Raw genomic sequence first — 20,792 nt, 5'->3', positions numbered from 1 at the left:
ACTGCATGAAGTTAATGGGTGGAAAATACCATGAAAAAAATTTCTCCTAATGTATTCTCTTCTCTCCATTTCAGTGTAGATGCAGTTAGTGGTCCACTTAACCTGCTATGATAATATATTTTAAAAATAAACTTAATAGAAGTCCCTTTTGTAGGCTTTTTTTTTTTAGCGACTGAAGGTATAAAGATATGCAACAGTCTTCACCATCAAGGAAATGCATTTATGGCAGAGTAGGACAGTACACCAGTTTCCTAAGATACTAAAAACCAGTTCATTCTGCCATGTAAGTTATGCAAGCATCATCTTTAGTAACGGAAATCAGTACTATCAAAAGCAGTTCATGAAATAACAAATCAGCCATCTGTTGGATGCTGATTTATTGAGAGAGACCGATTCAGAACTGCTCCAACAGTCAGATATTTACTGCTCAGAAAGAAGACAGATATGAAGCCTTCTGCCACACTGCATTTTAAGCTCTTCCCTTACAAAACAGCACATTGAATACATGCAAAAATATGTGCCCCAATTTTTTTCAGGTAGGAAAGATTCTTTGGAAGCTTCTGCTAGGGAAAGAAATCCAGAACTGTTGCATGAACTCCAGACAGAATGTCAAACATGTAATTACTTGAAATATTATTAAAAGTAACATAGTTATTACTTAAGGCCCTGAAGGAAAAACCCTGACACAGGATAGGTACACAGGTGAGTATATTTGAACTTTTTTTTGCATAATAAAGCTCCCAACAAAAATTGTGCAATCCTTCAAAAAGGAAAGCCAAAAGGAAAAGAAAAATAAATTAAAAATACTGAGATATCATTCTTGGCAAAAAGAAAAAAATGAACTCTCATCTCAAATTCACTCTCAAACTTCCTCTCCTTTTAATTAAAATTGATGAATGCTGATAGCACAGAAATCAACAGATAGGATGTGAAGTAAACAAGCCATTTAAAGTATATAAATGCACATTTAAATTAAGTCTGTGCTGATTTTCAATTTGTAAAATCTCATATGCACTCATTTTGAGTGTCATACCAATTCCCCTCAAAAATAAGTTGACTAACACATTCACGATTACAGAGCAGCTTACAAAAATAAAAATTGCTTTTAAATTCCACTTCCTTTACAAAGATTTTTATTTTTGCTAATTTTAGCTTGCATAGAGGATCCTGTGTTTCAGGGGCACAACCAAGGCTTGCCAAAGTTCTTTCACAAGTTGAAGACTGGCCAGTGAGCACCACCAGCAGTAATGGAGCTTCCGTTGAAACAAAAAGCAATTGTCTCTGAAAAATTAAGCATATAATTATCCAATGAACACCATATCACAGTATTTACTCTCAGGTAATTATTAATTTTATTGCAGGCACCAAGATTAGAATGGATTGAAACTTGCCATATTTAACGAGACAACTTTTTCTGCCCTCTCTTTTCTAGGAGTGTTAAGTTGACCATCTATACCCAATTTGTCTTACACTCTTCTCTTTGTCCCTGTATCTTGCTGTGTTGACCTTAATAAAAAACAAAGTCACATGCTTTTGAAATTCAGGTCATAAACTAATCTCTGTTGTATCCTCTACCACTAGGGAAAGTACAAGGTTTTCTAAAAACTACCCACTAATTATTTTTTGTACATAAGGATTGGGGCATTACACACTTTAATAAGCAAATGCATGGAAACCTGTACAGCTACCTTTTGTAATACCATTAAAGACTAACCTTTCATAACTGTCATCTGCTCTCTACTTCAAAGCCTGCACTCTTTGAAGCTGACCTGGTGTTGCTGTTTGTTTTGTGAGTTGCCTGGCAGAGACATCTGAGCAATAGAGAATGAAAACAGCGGGAAAGCATCTTTACTGGGTATCCCAAATTAGCTGAAGAGTTACAGAAGGCTATTCCAAATAACAGCAGCAGTGACACACAGACTACCTAAAAACTAGAAGAAACTAGAAATCAAGCAGATGCTACCTCCTCTTCATTAACAGTAAAAGCAGATTATGAAGTTTTTCACAGGTAAAGTAAAAAAAATTAATTAGAGAAAAATCTCAATGCACCTGTTTTGAAACTGAAGGGAGTCTTCATAATTTAAAATTGCATTAACAAAGAAGTCATATTACCAAGAGTTGAAGTAACCTGAACTAATGAGCTGGAGTACCCTCTCACATGTGGAGGTAGGAAAAAAACTCCAAAGTTTAGTAGTTTTCTTCCACTGTGCTTACTGCTGCTTACTTTAGCTCTTAAGGAGGACAGTCTCTCCTGTGACTGCAGATGCACAAATAACAGTAACATGTTCCATTAAATGTTGAATGCCAAAACCTACATGCAATTAAGCCTGACCAAACAGTTTCTAGGAGCTTGAACATATTTGCTTTCCTGACAAAAATTCTGCAAACAAAAGCTCCTTCTATAAGTAATGTACACGTGCCTTTGGTACACGTCCATCAAAAAGATTCCTGCCCTGGGAGATGAAAGCAGGCTTCTCCTCTCTCTCCCCGTGTGACTCTCAGGCAGTAATAAGTCATTTTTAAATGATGGGAACCACACAAACACATTCTTGGGCAACAGGTGACAAGAAGAAATTTTGAGTGCTCGCTGTTCTCCATCTCTCCTGAACCCTAATAGAATCATAGAATTGTTTAGGTTAGAAAAAACCTTTAAGATCATTGAGACTAACCATTAACCCAGCACTCTTAAGTTCACCACTAAACCATGTTCGCAAGTGCCACATTTGCAAGACTCATAAATACTTCCAAGGATGGTGACTCTACCACTGCCCGGAATAGCCTGTTGCAATGCTTCACAAGTGTTTTAATTGAAGAAAAGTTTACTAAACCCCAATTCTAAACCACACAATTGGTTGTCCATATGTCACAATTTGAAGACATTTCCTCCTGGCCTGTCACTTGTTACTTTGGAGAAGAGGCTGACCCCCACCTAGCAGGTGTGGAGAACAGTAAGGTCCCCCTGAGCCTCCTTTTCTCCAGACTAAACATCCCCAGTTTCCTCAGCTGCTCCTTACCAGACATGTGCTCCAGACCCTTTACCAGCTTCACTGCCCTTCTCTGGGCACACCCCAGTGCCTCAATGTCTGTCTTGAAGTGATGGGCCCAAAACTGAACACAGGATTTGAGGTGTGGCCTCACCAGTGCTGAGTGCAGGGGCACAATCCCTGCCTGGTCCTGCTGGCCACACCATTGCTGACACAGGCCAGGATGCCACCGGCCTTCTTGGCCACCTGTGCACACACTGGCTCATGTTCAGCTGGCTGTCAACCAGCACCCCCAGGTTCTTTTCCGCTGGGCAGCTTTCCCACCACTCTTCCCCAAGCATTTGAATGTTGAGACCCAAGAGCAGGACCTGGCACTTCACCTTGTTGAACTTCATCCAACTGGCCTCAGCCCATCCATCCAGCCTGTCCAGATCCCTCCGTAGTGTCTTCCTACCCCCCATAGATCAACGCTTCTGCCCAGATTGGTGTCATCGGCAAGCAGACTGAGGGTGCAACTTTGCCCCATCCCCCTTGTCTGCCCTTTTACTGCCGTGTCCCATTGTGTAAATACACTTTCTGAGAAAACCAAGTTCCAGTCCTTCATTCCAGCTTTTCTCCTGATAAAACACACTGTTCACTAAAGGAAGGAATTTTAGCAAGCAGCTTTGGCCCACACCTGCCTTAGTTCTCCCGTGCTGGCAGCCCTGTGCACACTGAGAGCAGCTGCTGAGCCACCCATTGCTCACATGGCACCCAAACAAGCAAAACTCAAGCACTCAGACTCATCCTACTCGGTGCCACCATTCCCTGGACTTGTAGATTTAAATCTTATCCTAGCAATGAAACAAACAACACTGACCAAAAAATGGAAGTAATTTACAAATGCAGTCACATCATTTAGGTCATGATCATGATGCCAGACTGAGTGCAATACCTGGATAACTAGGGATTTCTGTATAGGTTATTTATCAAACCAGCTTGTTGAATACATTCACAAATTATTCAAGCAGTTTTAGAGAAAACAGAATTGAACTAAGGACTTTGCTTGCATCTCTACATGGAACACGCTTCAGAAAGACAAAATGTTTATAAAAAGAAAATTATCCTTTTGCAAGAGATTCTGTTCCTCTTGAGAGAATAAAAATATCACTATGAAATGGCAAATGCTACTAAACCATCAGCACTAAGTGACTTCTGTATGATTTCCCAACAGCAGCCAACATTCAATACCAGAGGCAAGCTCAGATTTCAAAGAATAAAATGTTCTGCACATAGAGAGAGGGTTTTGCAGGACAAGTGGAGTATCATTACCAATGCATCTTATTCTGTGCTTATTCAACCTGTGTGGGTGTGCCTTCTACATAACCATATGATGTGTGATTTTCCAGTTACACTTCCCATGCCAAAATCAGTAACAAAACCTCTTAAATTAACTGATTTTCTGCAAGCGAAAGTAGCTTTTAAGAAATTATGTTGAATATAGCAAAGGCAAACACATGTACCAGCTTATTTCGACAGACTTTCAGCCATTCTTATTCATTATTCTTCTGAAGTTTTTCATGAAGCTTCCAATGGCTTAATGAAGAACTGTCATATGTTAAATTGCTAATAATTAATGATAACATTTTTTTCCCTTTGATTGCACAACCCGGTCACATACAGAATGCTGGTCTGGATTAAGAGACCTACCATGATTTTATTCATCTTTTCAAATAGTTGTACATATAATGGTCCACATTTGCTAAAGCTTAAAAATGATTGCTTGATTGATTTATCAAATCAAATTAATTGCTTCCATATGATTTGTGTTTGATATTTTCCTTAGTTTTGCTTCTTGGAGTTTTCCATACAGCTACAGAAGTTAAAAGCAAAACAACTGTATGCAACCTTTCCAAAACCACACACAGCAACGTCCACATGGGGCCAGATCAAAAAACTGTATCAAGCTCAAGATCTCATCCTCCCATGTAATCCCAAGTGGCTGCCTAAGGAAGAGCAAAAATAGACAGGAGAGATGTTTCTCCTTTGTGGACTCTCTAAGCTAGATGTGATTTCCACATACTAAGTAACTCTTAAAATATTTCCCTTACTTAAACTTCTCCACTATCCCTTGAATGCAAGTAAACTTTGATTATCCACATCATCTGTTGGCAAGGAAGCCTACTTCCCCTTCGCTGATTATTCATATAACATTGCATGAAGTGACCAGCTCAATCACTTGTCCACACCATCTGCTAGGGTTTTGTTTTGTTTGGGGTTTTTTTTGTTTATTTGTTTGTTATAAGCTTGCAACTTTGTCCAGCTCTCTCCTTCATCCATCACCTCTCATTCAGGACTCTCAGCATGCTTAACTAAGCGTGCAGGGGAAGCTATCCCTACTTTTAGTCAGAGAGATGCCATAAGGGTGAAGATATTCCAGTTCCACAGATCTGCTTTTGGGGGAATTTGGGCTAGTGAGAAAGTAAGAAAAGGGAAAATTATCCAAGCCCAAAGCCTCATATGGTATTACAACACCAGCAAATGTCAGATAAACCACAGCAACGCAGTACAGTTGGTTTTCCTATTCCTAGTACTTGTTTCTAGAATAAGGTTGGGTCCTTTTCTTTTTTTGTGTGTGGTTGGTTGTACTTTTGTTTGTTTGGGGTTTTTATGACTGGCACTGAACACTGCCTTCACAAAACCTCTGAGCCCTTTACCTCAGGCCTGAGCAGTATTAGGCATTCCAGAACTCATAATTTCATACACAAAACCAAAATTGTACTAAATTTTCTTGTTCTCAATAAAGTAACCCAAATTTCCTTTTATTTTATACATAAAAAGAGCACAGTTACTGAAAAAAATGACCTGAAAATTACTACTAAAAGCTGTTTACAAGAGTAGTTAACACTGGTATACTTGGACACATTAGGATTCAGTTGTGGAATTGTACAGTAATTCTCTAACTGCACAGATCTGTGTTGAAAATACATGACAGCTTCTAGTCAAACTACACATAAATAAACTGCCTTCTGTTAGCTCAGGCATTTTTAGCTAGCGCTTTACCAAGTACATCCCTCACCCCCGAAAATTATCACAGTTGAGGGCATCTTACAACATCAGGTCATAGAGTTAAAAAGAATACATTACTGCATCATAAATCTGACAAGCGTATTTCAGTGGTTATTCACAGGGAACAAGTGGCTGTCTGTAATTTAATAGCCTTTGCAAGAGCAGAAGTATTTTGAACTTGGACTCCCTTTCCCCGCCCCAGTTAAATATTTTATCATATAACGCATTGGAATCCACGTCAGTTGATGCATATCTGTACATACTGGGTTCAAAGGTGTGTGCGTGTTTACATTTGCAGGACATTTTTTCTGGAAGGGAAAGGAAAGAGAAAATATCATCAGCATTAGTCAACCTTCTTACTCTAGTCCCAGAAACCAGCTGCAGCAGCTTCCAGAATTTTGCTTTCTGAGTCAGGTTCTGAGACTGCACTCCCTCCCTGGGCAGACAGAATGGTAGGGAGGGGATACATATGCTGGAGGGCAGGGCTGTTGGGAGGACTGGCTCTGCAGGAACCTCATATGACATCCAATAGTCACAAAGTCCAAGTCCTGCCCCATGGATGGACCTAATTCCTGTAACTGCAGAGTGGAGAGGAGAGCTGGGCCCGGGGGTCCTGCTGGGCTGAACCTCAGCCAGCAGCCAGTCCTGGCACCACTGGCCACCAGCACCCAGGGCTGAATGAGATGGTGCTTGGGTGTGCAAAATGGAGCATGTCAGAAGGCTGACAGAGCCCATCATTCCCCCTTGTCCTCAGCACTTACTATGCCACCTCTGTAACACTGCTGTCTCTGGTTTGGTGTCTCACAGCACAGGAAAGACATGGATAAACTGGAGCAAATTGCAAATTGAGTGGAGGTCACCAGGATGTGCATGGCTGGAGATCCTGAGTTTGATCATCCAGCTTGTTCAGTCTGGAGAACAGTTCCCCTGTTGGGTTTTCTTTTGCTTTTGTTGTTGGGGTTTTTTTCCTTTTGTTTCTTAAAGACAACAGATCTCTATCATTTAAAAGAAACATGCCTTTGTGTGGTTAAGCTTGGCTGCTATCTAGGGCTCTTTATTTCCAACTCTCCGCCTGTTCTTATCATCTAACCATGTGGTGAGACATTATTTTGTTTAATTGGTTTCAGTGACGGCATGAAAACAACCCTGTAACCCTCTGGAAATGCAGTTTGTAAGAATATTTGAAATTGTTATTTCATTGCCAATTGCATTCTGTAACATTCACAGCAAAAAAAAACCCCAAATCATTAATGTCACTTCAAAGGATACAATAAGTGCTCCAATTAAGCAGTAATAATAATTAGAACTGAAATGTCTGAAAGGAATAAAAATAGCCACAAGTAGGGTTTTGCATGAAGTAAGATCAAAAACTGTCAGTACACTGTTCAGCTTTACTTTCTTTATTTACAGAGTATGGTGAACTGGCAAACTCCTGTACCCATGGAAAACTTCAAGAAGTCAGCTTCCCCCACCATTTAAATATAGCAGCTCTTCCTGTTGAGTTGTCTGCAGAAAAACTAACTGAACTTCAGCAATTTAGCAGTAAAATACAATTTAGAATAATACAATAGTGAACGTGCCTACATGCTTCTGTGTAATTGATGTTAGAAAAAGAATAAACTCATGTTGGTTAAGTCATTCAATTTCCAGCATCAGACACAAACACTTCTTTTGTATGGAGGAAAAAAGAGCCACCACCAAAAAATGCAGGCTTTCTCTTTACCTCCTTTTGTAAGGTACTCACTGCTACTCATCAAAAATGCTGTTTTCCCTCTCATGCATTGTTTTATAAACTGCATTTAATCCTGGGAAGCTAGGGGATTAAAATGAATACAGGTATTTAAGATTTAGATGGATTCCCATGGGAATCCTAAAATGCTAGAGACACTTCTGTTAATGCAAACAAACACTGAAAAAGCATAAAGGCCTTCAGTAATAATGGGTTTGTAGCCCCTCCCACCCCAAAGTTATCCCAGAGATACTTTTGAAATGTAATAGGATCAAATATGATTACTTTGAACAAACCAGTGCAATTCTGTAGAAAGCTACTGCAATTTTCTGCAGGGAATCATTCACTTCTGTAGAAGAACTACCTGAATTCCAATATAAGCCTGTGGATCTGTGTCACTAGAGATACTTGAATTGCTTTTGATACAACTAACACATGCTACCTGTATTGTTACTCTGAATTGTTCAAACTCCTCCTGTACACATATAGGTACAGGTACAGAACTCCAGAGTTCTTCATTCTTAGAGCAGAATCATCTTCACAAAACTCCAAACACTAGCAAAAGTATAATCTGATAAAGGAAGTGTAAATTATTAACTTTTAAATTACTCAACAGCAAAAGTGATCTATCTCCAATATTATTCATAATGACCAGAAAATAAAGCAGACAGATTAAATGGCACCACACCTAACACTTTATAGACTTTAAACCTAAGAATTGAAGGTAAATTTCTAGCAGGTATGGTCCAAAGTCTGGAACATATTTTATTGCCTACAACGTTCTTACTGGAATGATTTACAGTTTGTGCAGATTAGTGACATGAGCACGAATATTTTTCACTTAAGCACATCAGTTTCACAAGACTGAAAAAACCCAATTTTTTCTTTATCTCTATATAATTGTCCCAAATACTAAGTAAAACATGTGCAATTACTGATATTGCAATTAGATATATCATTAAAAAAATAAACACAGCAATTTCAATATTTAGAATATAGCTATACTCAGGAAGCAAATACATTTCTTTGCCAATGCCCATAGCAAAAAGAGAATTTACACATTTACAAAGTTGTGGAAACATTTCTAGAGTCAGTCTGAAGTGCTGCAGTTTTCCATTTCAAGGGAACTGTCACTAGGAAACTTAGTTACCACAATAAAGGCCTATTACAACCATATGTGTAAGAAATGTTATTTCCCTGAATATAAATATGGGGAAAGCCACATCCATTGTCCTAATTAAATTTTGGTTAAATGGTTTGCATTTCAATTTTCAAGACACACAAAAAGCTGTCTCTTATTTGTTTCACCTCAGTTTGAATTCAAAGATAGTTTCTAAAATGCTGAAGCTTTTGGGATGATTGACTTTTCAGTCACATAGGTACAAGCAAGAGAATTTAAGGAGACACAAGTTTTGGTCCAATCATTTTCATACTTCATGCACTGAAGCTTTTGGCTTTCATCCATCTCACCACTTTCTATTCTACGCAAAATAAAAAGGCAGGAAAGGGTGGTTCTGTGTTGTGTGAGTGTTTTGAGTTGGTTGGTTTTTTTTTTTATTATGAGGCCAAATTAGAAAATAAGTTCTTCAACTCATTGAAATGCATGCTTCTTAGAAAAATCAGCACAGCAAGTTCAGGTTCAGCTCTATCATACTCTCTTATTGCAAGCACTCAATTCTTGAGCAAAAAGAAGTTCAAGATAATATAGTAACTAAGCAAATAGATATGAAAGAAAACCACAAAATCAGTATTATCAACAGAAAACACCAGCTCTGAACTATCTGTCCACTAATTGATCTGCATTCTCTCTCCTTTCATTGTTGTTTTTGAGGTTGGTTTGGGGTCTTGTTTGATTGGTTTTTCAAGTATCCATTTTCAGGGTATTTGACTCGGTCTCCTTTGAGCAAAATACAACAGCTCTTCCTGAAGGGCAAAATAAGATACAAGTCCCAAAAGAGTGTCTCATCATCACACCTCAGGCTTTCAGGTATACCTCAGCTTCACCTGATTTGCCAAACAGTTTAAAGATCTGAATGATTCTGGCAAAGCAAACCTAAAAAATTCCTCCAAACACTGAGATGTGGTATTGCTTTTACAGTTAAAGCTCTCAAAAAATTTCCAAAGAGCTTTGATAACCAATTCCCACTCAAAAGATCATATTTTCAGGAATTTTTATGTAGACTGCTTTTTTCAGTGGTCTGCCCAACAGTGCTAACATTCATCCCATAGAACAGAAATTTCACTTTGCCTTTGTTTACCCTGGAAAAAAAGCACCCTGAGCAGGAAACAGAAGTGGAATCAGGAAATATAGCATATTCCCCAGGACTAGACAGGAAGAACATTCAAGTCATAAGAAATATCAACTACTATTAAAGAAGAATATTTTTTAATTCAGTATCTACTGTATCAGGAAATAGTGTACAGCTACTTCCTACCACAAAGCCAGTAATTTGCGGTGGCAGTACTGTAATTTAAATTACAGGCTAAAGAAGACAGGTACTAGAGAGCACTGTGTTTAGCTTAACTCACTGCCAGGTGGCTTCCCTTCTGACAGCCCCCAAAAGGAGAGGGTTTCTTAATAAGAGACAAGAGTTGCGATATGCAAGGTAGTGATTCTGTACATATGCTTAAATAACTTAAGGTTGGTATAATAGCTCACTCTTATATAATCAGAAGAGCACCCCATTAAATATATCCTGCTCCAAAAGGAACAACAGGTGCAGAATATGTCCTTAAAGCCATACCACACAGCAACCACTTCATTTTCTCAGTTTTTATTTAGGGAGCATCTATTCTCTGAACCACTTTTTTGGGTGGTATTTTAAATTCAGAAAGTGTTGTCTCTGAACTGAAATAGAGAGCCTGTCTCAAAAGCTTAGCTGAAATGCAGGAACACAAGGATGAACATTCATGTAACAGTTGTCACTTCTCTCCAGTTGGCTTTAGTTATAGAGAGCTTTATGTTACAGAAAGAATGGCATTTTAATTTTTCCAGGATTGCTTTTTGTTTAGGAATTCATAAAAAAAGATTATGCTAAAGAAACATTAAATGGATTAAGTTAAAAACTACCCAACATTTTGAAATGCCAGGGCCAAAGTCATAGCTCTGTTATTTCCTCTCATGTATGTACTTAGTCCCACTTCAGCAAAACTTCTCCAACAGGGTTTTCTGTTTGCTTTACATAACTAACATATTACAAGACTGATAATGAATATGTGGGAAAAGTGCAGGCCAGAAAAAAGATGAAGGCTTTATCCAAATACCGGGTTCTGCAAGGTGATGAGATACTTCGATCTATCTTGAAAAAAAAAAATCACAGAATGGTTTGGATTGCAAGAGACCTTAAAGATCATCTAGTTCCAACCCTTCTGCAATGGGCAGGGACACCTTCCACAGCAGACCAGATTGCTCAAAGTCCCATCCAATCTGGCCTCAAACACTTCCAGGGTTGGGGCATCCACAGCTCCATCTATTCCAGGGCCACACCACCCTCATAGTAAAGAATTTCTTCCCAATATCCAAAACCAAACCCATCCTATCCTAGTTTAAACTATTACACTTATCTTATGCATCTTTGCGACAAGTCCCTCTCCATCTTTCTTTTAGGCCCCTTTTAGGTGCTGGAAGGTCTCCTTGGAGCCTTCCCTCCTTCAGGCTGGACAACCCCAGCTCTCTCAGCCTGCCTTCATGAGAGATGTGCTCCCTGCTCACCTTCCTGGCCCTCCTCCAGAGTCACCCAGCAGCTCCACACACTTCCTGTGGTGGCTGCCTGAGAGCTGGACACAGTGCTCCAGGTGGGGCCTCCCTTTTTAGTTTCATTCAAGACACACTCTAAATATAACAATGTAGTAACAATATTAGTGGCAGCTATGTATTTTAATTTGCCCTATTATTGAAAAATGAAATTAGTGTGGTAAAACTTCAACATCAGAAGTCAGGGCTGTGGTAGCTTTAGAAAAGTTTGCTATTTAGGATTTTGCAGTAAATTTTTTTTTTTTTCTTAGTTTAATATTTTACTCTATTAACCCACCTTTTTTTTAATATTAGAATTTAATTATATTCTTCAACCAGAGATCTCATTTTACAGAATTATACATTTTTTCATGTAGAAGAATTAATTTTCTTCAGAGACAAACTTGAATTTACACTCTCATTCTGAGCATTCAGGCTGCCTCCTTTAAAACTGATAATTGAGATAAACTCCACTGAATTGATGCTTGGTATCTGCCTTTGTGAACTGCCCCTTATAATTCCTTGGTATGATTTTATTAAGAACCCTTCCACAGCTGGGAACAACTGGGTGTGTCACCCCTAAAGAGCTGGGTGAGGAAGTGCTTAACATTTTTAAATAGTAACCAGGCTGACAACTGAGAGTCACTAAGCTTGTATTACGTTCTTACTTTGACAGAACCAAAAAAGAATCAAATGAAGTATTAAGACAATCTTGCATTAGTATAAATAAATTTAAAAATCCTTCACTAACTGCTGTGTTGTAAAACAACATCACCAATTAGAAATTATAAAACACTACACTGAGAAACAAAAATCAAATATACCAAAAGAACTGAAGAGGGACACATATGCATTTACACAAATAACTGGCCACTGAACAAGATGATATGCACATGACTGCCAGACAGGGTATGTGAGGAGTAAGTCCATCTGGATGATCCTTCTTGGAACACATGACATATTGCTCTACTGTACCACTGAGCAATAACTTCTGCAGATTTACAGAAAGACTGAACTATAAATCTCAGACATTAATCCACACTCCCATTTTCACTGGCAGAAAAGAAATCATCCATGCCAGGACCATTTTTCCACACCACCCAACTACTAATCTTGCTGATCTGGCAAAGCATAAAGTTTGCAAGGGTTGGAGCAGCAACCAGTAATTTTAGCCAGTCTTTTTCATACAAACTTCTAAACAATAAAATTTTAAGGAGCTTTTTCTTTACAAAAAGGATAATCACATAATCACTTGGAACTGAAAGTCTGGGTATGTAAGAGGATTCTTGCTCCTCTTGTCCCAGATTACTTCTAGTAATTATAGAGGAGGGTTTCACATCATGCCTGAGCATCATCTCAGTTAGAAGAGAAAACAAAACATAAGTGAAAGTAGTAGCCTCCTCACCAGATAGAAAGATTATTTTCTCAGAACAGATTCCATTCATGAGGAACTGAGGGTCTTGACCTTACCTCAGGTGACACAAGAACACCGTACCACATAACAGAGTTTGGAAACTCTGAATGGCTTTGTGGCGCTGTTCATCAGACAGCTGTCAGCAAAGGTATGGCAAAAGGCAGCAAGCACACTCAGAAATAAAGTACAAGGAGAAAATAACTCTTCCTGTTGGGAAGGGAGCCTGCCCAGGTGGGACAGGATGGCAGCCTGAGATGGCAACAGCCTGAGGGAATATGACTTCCCACAAGGTAAAAAGGAGATACCACAGGTAACTGCCAGGCAGCAGAGACAGGAGAAGCACATGGAGCACCACTACACAGAGCTCATCCATCTCAAAAGGGAGGTGTTCCTCCTGAGGACCTGCCCAGCTCCTGAGGTGACAGATCAATCGAACAAGTGTAACAGGGACAGAGATGCAACCTCCCAGACAATGGGAAAGACTGGTTTTGCTCTTACACAAGATGCCAACTCTCGTGTCCTCCTTAGCAGCAGAAGCAGACCCACCCTTTTAATGGTACCTTCCTCTGACCAGTTTTCAACATCCAAGGCAAATCAAACACCTTGTCATACCTGACAGTAGATGCATGTCCTACCAGCACTCTGTTCTCTGCCTGTTAAGCTGACTTTTCTAAGCAACAGTTTATTTAATCTGTTTTGGGTAGATAAAAAAAACCTGTGCTAACAGTGGTGCAACAGCAGAACACAGCAGTCCTCTTGTGGTGTCAAAACACACACTGCTTCAGGCACACATTAATGTTATCCCACACAGCATATCACCGCTGCTTTAAGATGCAGGCAAATAGCCTCAGGTGATAGCAGCAAAATGAATTTGCTTTGGAATGTTAGAAATCCAAAAGTTAAATGCAATCTTTTGAATAAGTCAGCAAATGAAAAGTTTTACTTCTTGGTGACAAGAAATTATTTACTTCTAATTATGAAACTAGATTAACAGAGGATAAGACAAAAGCAAGACATGAAATAGTACCCCTTTTCTGAGGCCTGGCATCCTACAGGTTTTGAAGACATTTGTAATTCATCTTGAATGTATGAAACTGCTTATTTCTATTAAATAATAAAAGGACACATCAGATAAAATTCCTGATCAGACAGCATTTCTCTCCTGACACAAATATAAATCTCTCTGAAAATTCCCTGAAGAATAGCTTGCCCTCTGGGTAATAAAATTATTTCTGTAATTAACTTTTCAATGGAGAGAGTTATCTTCATCCTTTATTTCTTGGAATAAAACTTTCCTCCCATCCCTTTCCAACCTCCTAAATACATCAAAAGTGCTATTATATTTAGGACACCACTTAACAGCATGCTCACATACAGAAGTTTTGAATTACTCTGGAAGCATTTAATACACGCTGTGGGACTGTCACATGATATATAATGTGTGGAGAAGCAAACTCATACTGAAACAAATTACAAGAACATGGCTGTATGGCTGGCAGCTCTTTTGACTCTAACCCAGACCCCCCACACTGCTGTCCATAAGAAGTACTCAATAGTTAAATCTGCTTTTTTGAAAAACACTAATTAAAGCATTGCTGAGAAGGTATGATGTAAAACCACTGTTGTCTCGTGACAACTTCGAATTCCAGCCTTACTCTCTGCTCACGGAGCCGGGAAGGGAACTGGCGGTGCTGCAAGGACCCAAAAAAGCCTGGCTTACAGACCCACTGGACGGATTTCCCGGCTGACCTCTCCCGGGCGCCGCGGTTCCACGTTGGGACAAGTTGGACAACATACCTTGCACAAGAGTTCGCTATCTCGGCCTCCCTGCGCTTCCAGCCTGTCGCTACTGACGCTGCTGAACGCCAGCTCCCAACCGCCTCCAACCCTTCCCAGCCATTCCCTGGGAGCAAACCTCCACCAAAACAACTTTTGCTAGGGCTTTGTGAGTAATTTAAGCACGGCAGAGGTTACCAACCCTCCGGCTTTTGGCGTGACGTAGGGACTGGCAGGGAGAATGCCAATGTCCTGGAAGTGTGCCAAGTCTCTAAACAGCAGATTAGTGAGAAATTACATTTTGGGTATGAGTCAAAGACTGAAAACACATTGCCATCTCACATATCAGACCTCAAAACAGCATGAACTTTCGTTCTGAAACCAGGCAGAGAGAATGTCAACAGGCTACCACTCAACCCACCTACGAGAGATTTCTTTCTAATTAAAGCAGCTACATATCATTTCACAGTATTTTTTTCCTTGTATTTGCAGAAGGTTTACTGCCTGTTCATCTTTGATAAAACTGGTAATTTAAGACAGGAATCAATCCTTCACATTTAACTTGCAAGGTTTCCAGCAAAACTCACTAAAGATTTCATTTTTTTTGGAGACAATAAATTCACCCTTTTGTCCCAATATAATATAAACAGTTAACACTGTAACAAATCAATGTGCCCTAGGATGATTTTTGCCTCGACTCATTTATCTTAAAACACCTGTCTTAACAGTAAAGTTTCACCTTAGTCTCTCAGAAACTAGTAATAAAATTCTTATTAGGAGACAGAGCAGTCTTGAAATATGAAAATCCACGAAATATATTTTAGAACCAAGCCACTGCTATTTCACAGGAAAACTCTCATCTCCATAAACATGCCATTCAGTACTTGATTTCTACTCATACATACACATACATCTCTTGACAGGGGATGTAACACTCAGAGACAAACATCTGATTAATACTTGAGTGGCAAGACCAGCAGTCCTTCAGGAACACTATACCTAAGCCTCAAAACCATTTGGATAAGTATCAGAAGTACCACCTCAGACTTTCAGATTTACATCAGTGATCACAAATCATAAAGAAAAGTGATGCTTTTGATATCATTTAACAATTTTGCCCCAAGTCTAAAATAAGCCGAACAGTTTCCATCTCAGATTAAATGCTGTAAATATTCATTAACAATTAGTTTGCTTGTAAGGTTACTATTATAATAGTAAGTATTATAATAATACTTCATCTTTTAAATTACATTTCTGCAAGTCTTATCCTCTAGCTTTAACAAGGCTTAAACCCTCACCACAGTATTCAGAACTGCTCATACCAGATTAAAAGAAGAATTTTCCATAGGCAAACATTAAAAAAAAAAAATAGACTGTGAAAGCGCTTAGAGGGAGAAGAGAAAGGAGAAAACAAAACCACAAAACTCACTTGACTGTAACTCGATTGGACAAATCCTGAAGATCTCCTGGGTGAAAAAGCTGAGCTTCTTTCAGTCCAATGTTTCCGCACGCTTTCAGAAAAACATTTATATTATCCTGCAAAGAGAAGCAGAAAGCAGTTGCTCAGTTAAGAGCACTAAGCAGGTTTTGCAAGATGATTAGTACTAGCCTTTAAATGTCAAAGTCCAGCTCACATAAATGAAACTGGAAAAGCAATCTTCTGGATCATAAACGCTGCTCGTTTCTCATGCACACAGCAGGCTGGGCTGCGATGGCAGGGACTGAGGGGTATGTTAAAGATTACCTGGCATAAGGCAGCAGTGAGCCAGTAGGCAGCAATCTCCACTTTGATGTCAGCTCTGCTCAGCAAACAAACGCCCTCTTCCTAGCTTTGCACGACAAGCCTCACCTCAATGCCTTTAAAAATAACTCCAGCTACTGACATTCACCACCCAGAAACTCTTGGCAGGGGAGGAAGAAGAGGAGGGACTCTTCGTTTCTATGCTCACAGACTGATGAGGGAATACTGCACCTGGAGTCTGGGTTTGGTTGCTGAGCAAAGCTCCGGAGAGACAGAAACCAAACTGTATTCAGAGCTGCTGCTGCTGCTGCCGCCTCACTTGGGGTGGGGGTTTCTTCCCGAGTCCCTCCCCTTCCACTTCCCACACCCCCTCCTCAACTTCACACCAATCTGTCACAAAATAGAGGAGCAGCACCCACTCTCTGCACCTGCTGCAGGATGGACTGACCCATGAGAGAAATGTTAAAAAAAGAATAAATCTAATGATATATACAGAGATTATACAACTTGTGATCTCTTTCCACTTCATGAACAGTGGGCAATAGGCAAGAAATTCCTTCTTGTTAAGGCGGAATGCTATCAACAACAAAAGAATGTGCCCTCTTGCGCACTTGCTTCCTTCAGCTGCAAGCCAAAGGAAAAGGTACATGAAGTTACTTAATTCATAAGCTACTCACAGCCCTGTCATTAAGAGTTTGTAAGTCAAGGTGCTGATATCAGAATTTCACAGTATAGACAAGCTCTGCTTTAGCAATTTAATATGCTTTAAAATTATTTTTTGACACATAATCACTGGATGTAACAGTTATTCCTTCATTTAAAAAACACTTAAAAAAACAATCTACAAAGAAAATGACAGCTGCTTCTAATAAAGAAAGTAAAACAAACCCAAGAATCCCCACAACCTTCTGTTTTGAAGGTCCCTGGGATTCTAGTATTTCTTATCAGTCTGTAAACATGGCTTAATTCAAGGAAAATATTTGAGCAAGGTATTCCCCATGCAGGCTGCGGGCTCTGCGTTACCACATCTGAAAGATCCCAGGTGTCTCATACCGTGAAGGTTGTGCCCCAAGGCCTGAAGTGCTGTGCCATGATGGGGGCTGCTCTGCTGCAGGAGGGTGCAACATGATGGCAAACATGGGGGACACCATGTGGTGGCAGATGAGAGGAGGAAGCTGGGAAGGATGGAGGACAGGCAGCCTCGCCCATGCCCAGGTCCCTGCAGTGCCCAGGGGGCTGCTGCACATTTGCCCAGGGAAGTGCTTCATGCTGTGAGATGCAGCCTCAGAAGGGGCATTTGCTTTTCCTTTCATGCAATGCCCCTTTTTTCTTTCCATACAATATAGGGAAAGTGGTCTAGATGTGCCAACTTTATTCAATTTATACCTGAGTGTCCCCTTAGTACTAAACCAGCAAGGACCTGAAAAGGCATTGTTTCCTCTGCATGGAAGAAGCCACAGGCTACAGTCCCATTGCAAGAAGAGGAACTACTTGCTAAACAACCACCAGGTCAGTGTTCAGGGGACTAGGGAGTCTATGAATCTGGCAAGTAAGGCACAAGAAGAAAGCAGCAGAGCAGAAAGAATGAGTAACTCCAAGATAATGAACTGACACCAACACCAGTGAAGGCAATATGGTTTGATTGGTCTGCCCAGTCACCACAGCAACTCAGAGCAAACTCCCAAACCAAGGAGTTACATCAACCACAGGGCTGAAAATGAGCACATTGTGCAGGTAAACAAGGAAGAAGAGTCAGATTTAGAAAAACAGATGTCGTCTACACCCTGACAGCAACAAAAACAAAGCAGAGGAGTTGCTCACCAGTGGCTGCTTGGCTGCACAACCACCAAACTTCTGGCACATGACATAATTAATTTTGAAGGTGTTTCAGCAATTAAACCTATCAACCTCCTGATAAATAGCACTTACAGCCCCTGAGAACATCCCTGCTGACAGGAGTCAAGACCATCAGGAATGGGGTCGGAAGCAGGAGGAGATAACATGGAAGGCAGAACACCGTTAGTTACAGTGCTCATGTGCAGGATAAAACAGGGTTCCAAATCTTCCTTCCCTCAGCTCCCAAGCCAGAAGTTTGATCATGCCTGCCATCTCACAGGTTACTGCCCCAACACCAGCTGTTCTGCAGCCAGGGCCTGGAAATGACCCTCACAGCATCAAGAGATGACACACCCAATAGACCTTTTATCAGGTTTGGAGATTGACACAAAAAGGTATCATTTAAACAAATCAGCACTCCTAAATACTGTCTTTGCCAGATTATTCTTGACCATCTCTAATCATCATAGTTAATCAGCAAAGCCACAGGTCTTAAAATAGCTAGCAGCCATTTTAAACTCTACCAGAATAATGAATAGGAAGATGAATTTTAAATAGCACTACAGAAATAAGTAGGGAAAAAAAGACAAGTTATCAACCTTGCAATTAAATTTATCATTAGACATGTGAACAGGAACATTTTTCAGAGATTAATGCACTCAGATATAGAAACCATTACACCATTTTTTTCACCAGTGTAACTGTACTTTAACAAGACTAATGGTCATTGCCACTGCAGCTTCAAAGAACATACTGTAATCCGAATCTCATCGCACTTCACAAAAATAGTTCTATTTAAACAACCAGACCTCAAAATCCTGGAAAAGCACAGCACACCAAACCTATCTCCAGGTGACAAAATTCACTGACAAGATGTCCTCAAGAGAAAAAGGTTCATACTTGCATCCACTACCCTCTTCTTCCACCGTGTTCTCAATCTCTGTAAACACGAGGCTACTTAAATTTAATAAAGAAACAAATTAGCAGAGAAAAAGAATTATGATGCCAAGGGAAGATAAGGGACTTAAGACAAACTGGAGAATTTGATACCAATAAAGTGGATCATGAGAGGCAATACTGGTGCTACCTATCAGCACAAGAGAAGCAAAACCAGAAGGGGAGAGAGGGGCCGCCCATTTCAAAAGCAAGGATTAATCAGTGGACAGATCAAATACATTTTTGCAGAAAACATAAGGTTCTGACCATTATTAGAGAAAGCTCTTGAACTAACAGGGATGAAATCATCAGTTAATTTTTGTTCATGTTATTAAGAGAACTCAATCACTGCATTTCCCTGAGCATCTGAAGTTGGAATACACATCACAGAATTACAGGTTTTAAATCACAACAAAAATAAAGCCTGAAGTCTAAACCACAAAATTCAAGTGTAATTAATTTCTGGTATGCTATTTCTACTTCTAAGTGTCTTAGTGAGAAGGGGTGTGGAGGTTTGACTGAGACTGTGGGAAGGGCTAGTTTTTCCCCCAATGGTGGGCATGATGGAACAGCAGAGCATTTCAAATGTTCCTAGCATGGCTTGAGTTTTCCACATGCTGTACACACTTAGATTAAATGCACAACGTAGAACACTGACTAGATAAAGCTATTACCCTTCAGTATTCCATTTTTGCCTCAAACTTCAAAGTGAACCGCACCCAAAAGTGCTGCGAAGTCATAATATGGGAGAGACGGAGCTGCCAGTGGGAAACAGGTCATCTACAAGCAGGCTTTTAAATACTGCTGTTCAGGGAAAAGGTAAACAATACTGCACACTTGCAGCTCTGTACCTGACTTTCTGGTCCCCATGGGGCACCACTGGACACAAACCCTTCCCTCTCCTGTTGTTAAAGCATTTCCCTCCAACCAATGCTTTGAAGGAGCCAAGATGCCATCTCCACACTGAAAATGAGACTGTGGTCCACACCCTCCCTCCAGCATCTGAGCAGAGCAGAACTGCCTCTCACTCCTGCAACTCCATGGACTTGAGGAGAGGAAAGAGCTGAATCTTTCCTCACTGGTCCTCAGTGCTGCTCCTATGCCAGGAGCAGGGAGGCTGTTCCAGAGCAGGTGAATGTGAGGGAAAGAGCAGGGCCATTGCTGCAGGGCTCCTCATTGCTATCACCAGCCTCCAGACCACAAAGAAGAAAGAAGCTGGTAACTCCATGGGGAAACACAAGAATTTGGACACCTTCCTTTAAAAATAACAATTTTAAAGAGCAACTAAAAAAAAAACAAAATTGAGGCATTGGACCACTGGACCATGGTTCTGTGTTGCACCTGTGATCAGCTCCTAATGTATGTCACCTTGGCAAGAATTTGAAAAGAAAGACAGAGCGCTGGTGAGGTCTTGGTGGTGGGGAAGTACAGAGGTTCCTCAACACCTAATAAACCAAAGAAAAAGAGTACTTCTAAACCAGAAAAAAAAAATCAGCATGAGCAACAGGAAAGAAAGAGAAAAGACAAAAGATGCAAAAAAGATCAAGAAGAGGTTGACCTTAAGTAGGGAAAAAGCCCCAAAGTCACCTACGTGA

At 40.1% G+C, this 20,792-nt stretch overlaps 1 protein-coding gene across 1 annotated transcript in view; it reads right to left on the bottom strand.

Moving 5' to 3' along the window:
• The window catches only part of LMO7 (LIM domain 7), a 131,718-nt gene that overhangs the window by 57,891 nt on the left and 53,035 nt on the right, over positions 1 to 20,792 (bottom strand). Inside the window, exon 4 of the mRNA XM_058822655.1 lies at positions 16,114 to 16,220. Coding sequence (XP_058678638.1) covers positions 16,114 to 16,220 — 107 coding nt within the window. The remainder of the gene's footprint in view (positions 1 to 16,113; positions 16,221 to 20,792) is intronic.

The sequence above is a fragment of the Ammospiza caudacuta genome, chromosome 2 (genome assembly GCF_027887145.1).
Source record: "Ammospiza caudacuta isolate bAmmCau1 chromosome 2, bAmmCau1.pri, whole genome shotgun sequence".
Taxonomy (NCBI): domain Eukaryota; kingdom Metazoa; phylum Chordata; class Aves; order Passeriformes; family Passerellidae; genus Ammospiza; species Ammospiza caudacuta.
The sequence above is the reverse complement of the archived record's forward strand: the minus strand, read 5'-3'. Positions and strand labels throughout refer to the sequence as shown.